Source organism: Hyla sarda, chromosome 4, assembly GCF_029499605.1.
Source record: "Hyla sarda isolate aHylSar1 chromosome 4, aHylSar1.hap1, whole genome shotgun sequence".
NCBI classification, from domain to species: domain Eukaryota; kingdom Metazoa; phylum Chordata; class Amphibia; order Anura; family Hylidae; genus Hyla; species Hyla sarda.
In genome coordinates, this window is record NC_079192.1 from 14,328,350 (window position 1) to 14,333,824 (window position 5,475).

General features: G+C 43.9%; 1 protein-coding gene across 1 annotated transcript; it reads right to left on the bottom strand.

Annotated features, from left to right (window-relative positions):
- Window positions 1-453: 453 nt before the first annotated feature.
- On the bottom strand, window positions 454-5,205 carry LOC130367563 (zona pellucida sperm-binding protein 3-like). Its single transcript, XM_056570036.1, has 8 exons — window positions 4,670-5,205; window positions 3,527-3,645; window positions 2,888-2,991; window positions 2,636-2,813; window positions 2,449-2,569; window positions 1,850-1,941; window positions 1,225-1,358; window positions 454-1,016 (listed from the first exon to the last, which is right to left on the bottom strand). The coding sequence occupies exons 1-8, from the start codon at window positions 5,156-5,158 to the stop codon at window positions 772-774; spliced, it is 1,482 nt and encodes a 493-aa protein (XP_056426011.1). The 5' UTR covers window positions 5,159-5,205; the 3' UTR covers window positions 454-771.
- Between the last annotated feature and the right edge of the window lie 270 nt (window positions 5,206-5,475).

Consider the following 5,475-nt stretch of genomic DNA (forward strand, 5'->3'; position numbering starts at 1 on the left):
TAAAGTTTTCCAACATCATGTATTGCTTCTCGAGGTGGCCCGTATTACCGGCTTTGGTCAAAACCAAGCAATATTTGACTTCAGACTGAAGCAAGCGTTTCCCAGGTCTGACCCAAGCTTCTATAGGGTCTGTTCCACACCACTGCTAACCCTTTATGATGGGCTTTTTTTTTTTTTTTTTTTAAACTAAGATATGAGATACGCCAGGAATAAATTTGAAAGGACTGCTAACCTAGTTTTTAGGTACAACTTACAGGGGAAATTGATTGTCTGAAGATAGTCTAGGCCAAGCATAGGTTGTCATAAAATACCTTCCCTACCAAAAACCCTAACAGTGTTCTGCCAAGCCCTGTCCTCAACTACCCCCAACCAGTTCATGTTTTCAGGATTTTAGTCTTTGTATCATGGTCAGTGCAAAAGCCACCAGTGTCTTCTGTATGGGGCATCTCAAATGATGACATGTTGGGGTACTTGAGGACTGTGCTTTGGCTACACTGGTCTATAAAGCAAGACAAGTAAACAGGGAAACTGAAGTTTCAGCTTACTGTAAACCTGTAAGGACTGGATTTCACACTTTATAGGGCTCAGGAGGTCCAGTCTACAGCTGTCTATACAGTTCTATTTCTACCAAGAACCTGCATGGTGCCCAGGTCTCCACTGCCTCAGTAACAGGTAAACCGTACTACAGTCAATTTGACTAGATTGGTTGGGTCAAAGTCATAATACGAGTCTCAGCCATTAAAGACAGTGATTTATCAAAGTGTTTTATTTCTACACAGATTCTTTAGCAGAAAATCTTCTCAGAAGACATTTCACAGCCACAGTAAGAGCCACGGCAACAACCACTGAAGTGACAGATCCCAAGGCCACCAGCACCCACAGCTGTAGAGGTCCATGTCCTGCACTCATCCTGGAAGCTTGGGCGGTTCCTGCTCTGGACATCTGGTTAGGCTCAGCTCCGGTCACTAGAAGAAGAGGACCCAGTGTGGCCAGGCCATGTTCCTCCAGTTGAGAACCTGTCAGAAGAAGTGTTAGATTTACAGCAACATACAAAATTAGGACTTCTGCCCATCAAGACATGCTGAGAGTTGTAGTTTATCACTTGGAGAGCCAGTTGGAGAACATAGTTCTTAAAGACAAGAAAACTAGCTTTATCTTATGTATAACCCAATACAAGACAGTATTGTCTTAACCAAGACAATAGTGTAAGAAATGTTCACTCACCAACATCTCTCTTCCAAGGTCTTCTTTGCCTCCCAAGGGATGAGCCCCATGCTGATCTCTGGCCCCCAGCAGAAGCACAGGTCCCGGTGGTGCAGCACTGACAGATCCCACTTGGTCCTTCCACAGGTGACCAACTAGAAGACATTGAGATCACCATGGCATCATCCAACACAACTAATCATTTGACTCTGGATACTAACGCAGTTGTCACACGTGTTTGGCGCAGGCACACTTTTTTTCACTATCACATTACAACAGTTGATTTAGAGCAAGACAGAAAGTGCTCTAATTTAGAACAGTTTTTGGTTTTGCCATCTGCAGTGGGCAGGGATTTACTACATTAGTCTCTTTTAGTAAATATTTTTTTGTACAAGATCTGCCATGGTGAAAATCCACGCCAAGACAAACCACACTAAAAGTAATGTCTCACATCCAAAAAAAGAAGGGGGGGGAGTCTTATGTAATTTATTGCCACTTATTTGGAGCGGTGGATTGGTGCCACTGCACCATAGTTGTCAAAGTTTTTCACAGCATTTGATAATTTGTGGTGGATTGGCAGTTAAGGCAGAGAAAAAAAAAAGAAAACTTAGAAACATCACTTTTTGTAAATTCTTTTGGTTCTTACCTATTGGATGCCTTGTTGTAGGAGCAGGCCTTGTGCACTGGGTCAGGGGTCTGGTTGATGGAAGCAGCTCTCAGGGAACAGGTGATATAGATCTAGAACAACCAAGACTAGTCATGATCTAGAACCCAAACTATCTTACTATAAGCTCTTGTTGTGCAAAAGTTGTACTACAGGTCTGGTAAAATAGATTTTTCATGTTTTCCAGACCAAGCACAGGCATGTTTGGTTAGATGTTGACAGTAGGGGTTAGGTGTCAGCCCTGAAGACTAAGAGCTCTGTAGATAGCACTGAAGTACATATGTGGTGTTGAGGGTAATGTGCACTTAACCTGCCATGATGCCAGGGCATGGTTAACCTATACCACCTGAGGTTGAGCCAACTTCTCGTGGGCCAGGCACTGGGCAATAAGTACTCAGACACAAGGTTACGGAAAACTGCTGAAGCAGGATAGATAAAATCAGTTACAGTATACAGAATGGTATAAAAAGAGTCCTGAGTAGTGTGGGCACCAAGACGGACCCTGAAGGTAACATCTGCCACATGGGATGGGCAGTACACAATATTCTGTACTGGGTCACCACATATAAGATGGACCTTACCAAAGAGGCAGCATTGTTGGTGAACCTGAAGGCATCCACCATGAAGCGAAGCTTGTCTGCTTGGGGTCTTGGAGAAACAAAGACTGAAGAGGAATCTTCTTCCGTCCCATCCACCAAGCACCTGTAGAACAGATTAGTTGTAGACAATAGACTGAAGACCTGTACAGTATTGATGGTAGTAACTCACCCATAGTTAGAGATGATCTCATAGCGAGGAGTGGAGGCCACATCTGGGCCAATGGTGGCCACACAACTGTCCACAAACAGGATCATTGGGGCATGGTTCTGGGTCTCCAGAGAGGCTTCTATGTAGAACATGTCACCAAGCTGGAAGACCAGGGATGGACTGGGAGCGCTCCAGTCCGCTGAAGAGAAGATACTGGAGTATTAGTATAAGCCAAGAGACTTTGAACCACTCTAGATGAGGAAAACTTCATACCAGTCATGAGACGCAAGGAGAAGGCCAGCCGCTCTTCTGAGGTCACCGTGGTGCTGAATGGAATCCATGTTGGCTTGATGGCGTTACTGCTCACATTACCGTGTCTAGACAAGAAACACTCTTAAGGATGGACGTGCAATGAGAGTTCATTCAGTGCAATAATGAGACTTGTCACAAGTAATAGATGTTATGGAATTTGCTTCCAGCCAGTGATTGTAGCGCTGCTATACACTAGATTGGCATGTCAGGGTTGGATGTCTGCTATGTTATCAGGATTGGAAAATTACAGCGCCACACCTGTCCTCATATTGTGTGGGGTAGTGCAGCTCGGTTCTACTAAAGTAAATAAAGTCAAGTTGTAATAGTGCCACTCGTCTGTGTGTAGTGTTCTCAAAAGCTTCTTTTTTAAATCGAGATCAGGGATTAGAAAGAGGACCTGGCACAGATTTACTCAAATCTTTTCAGAGTTTACCAGGACCATACATCCATTTCATGCTGCCCAGTGTTTAGGCAGTATCAGAAAGGTTACTTCCTGAGAAATATGCATGTTATATCTTATATTTAAAAAAAAAAAAAAAAAAAAAAAACAACATTTATGGTCCCTCCACTGCCAAACCACCTGCCCCAGTATAGACTCACCTTGGGTACAAACACTGAATGGGAACCACAGCAGAGTTGGACCTGATGATGGGCACATTGCTGGAGGTGGTGGGGGTGTAGCGTAGGGCAGAATTGTAGATCAGCAAGTCTGGAGTCATCTTGGGGAGAAGAAGACAAGATCAGGTATCTTATACTCTGTATACCTGTAGGCTCTTCATACCATATTTAGATGTTTTAGGCAAAGAGCCTACAGGTACAAAAGCCTGTACCCTGTAATACAATCTTAAAGTAGAACTCCAGTGCAAAACAAATGTTTTCAAGTCAACTGGTGCCAGAAAGTTAAACAGATTTGTAAATTACTTCTCTTAAAAAAAAAAAAATCCTTCCAGGACTTATTAGCTGCTGAATACTACAGAGGAAATTATTTTCTTTTTGGAACACAGAGCTCTGCTGACATCTGTCCAAAACAACATGTTTGCTATGGGGATTTTCTCCTACTCTGGACAGTTCTTAAAATGGACAGAGATGTCAGCAGAGAGCTCTGTTCCCAAAAAAATAATTTTTCTGTAGTATTCAGCAGCTAATAAGTACTGGAAGGATTAAGATTTTTTTAATGGAAGTAATTTACAAATTTGTTTAACTTTCTGGCACCAGTCGATTATACACATACGTTTTCCACCAGAGGACCCCTTTAACCCTTCCAGTACTTAGCTGCTGTATAATCCAGAGGATGTTTAGTTCTTTTCTGTCTGACCACAGTGCTCTCTGCTAACACCTCTGTCCATGTCAGATAAAATCCCCACAGTAAGCCTCTCCTGCTCTGGACAGAGGTGTCAGAGCACTGGTCAAACTGGAAAGAATACACAACTTCCTCTAAAGCATACAGCAGCTGATAAGTACTGGAAGAATTAAGATTATAAGTAATTAGCAAATCTGTATAACTTTCCGGTACCAGTTGGTTGGAAAACTTTCACAAGAGTGCCCCTAAGCGGATGGTAACAGACTAAACCTTCATCTCATGCACATAAGGGCAGGTGTAGTAGGGACACATTTCTCCTTAGGTTCCAGTAAGTTCTACCACTAAAACAAAACTCTTCAAGTCATTAGCAAATACCTTATAAATATATGCACCTAACTACGTTAGTATCAGAAGAAATCTCATGTTCTCCAGCGATCACTCACCTCTAAGATGTTCCCACAGTCTTGAAGGTCATTTTGGAAAACCACAACAGGATCTGTAGTCTGAGCTCCAGGGGGGCAGGAACCCAAGGACAGGTCTGAGGGCTTCACCAGCTTCCCATTCCCATAGAAGTCTCTCTTCACAGTCACCACCATGCGGTCCTCATTACACTGCACACTGATAGGGGAGGAGGAGGATTGTGGGGGAAGCTGTCGGGAATGATGGTCTGCGCCAAGACTCCTGGAGCCCCATCCGTACACAGACTGAACACCTCTTGGAGACCCAAACCCAGAGACTGACTGAGACCAAGGGTTTGATCTAGAAGAACCTAATCCAGAGGCAGATTGTCCAAGTCTTCTAGGAGATCCCCATTCAGGCTGGTTACTTCTCCAAGTGTTGGACTGGCGCCGGTGTCTACCCAAGGCACTGCTAAAGCCTGATCCATAGAGCAGAACCACTAAGAGACAACTCCACCTGACCCACAGCTCCATCCTGACTACAGGACAAGTCACATGAGGAGAGGGTGGAGGGAGCTGAGCTTTATACCCCTCCCCCATCACACCAACACCGCCCCACCTGATGCCTTATTACACTCAGCTGGACCTTCACCATTACTTCTCATCTAGTAATGAGGAGGAGACTCCATTCATTGCTATGGCTGTTACCACTAGTGACAGCGGGATGGGCTTCTCTTTTTGGTGGACTCAAAAATTGGGTCTCATAAAAAGTATACGTCAGCATCCCGTTTTCGGCAGGATGTTGATGTTTACCTCTTACAGACACACTACTTTTTGGCCCCCCATTAATT

What these genes read in the sequence shown, in the direction of transcription:
- LOC130367563 (XM_056570036.1), bottom strand. Translation starts at nt 5,158, where the DNA reads ATGGAGCTGTGGGTCAGGTGGAGTTGTCTCTTAGTGGTTCTGCTCTAT. An exon ending in ATTCAGTGTTTGTACCCAAG is followed by an intron (nt 2,992 to 3,526) that starts GTGAGTCTATAC and finishes TTTCTTGTCTAG; the next exon opens with ACACGGTAATGTGAGCAGTA. An exon ending in CTCCTTGCGTCTCATGACTG is followed by an intron (nt 2,814 to 2,887) that starts GTATGAAGTTTT and finishes TCTTCTCTTCAG; the next exon opens with CGGACTGGAGCGCTCCCAGT.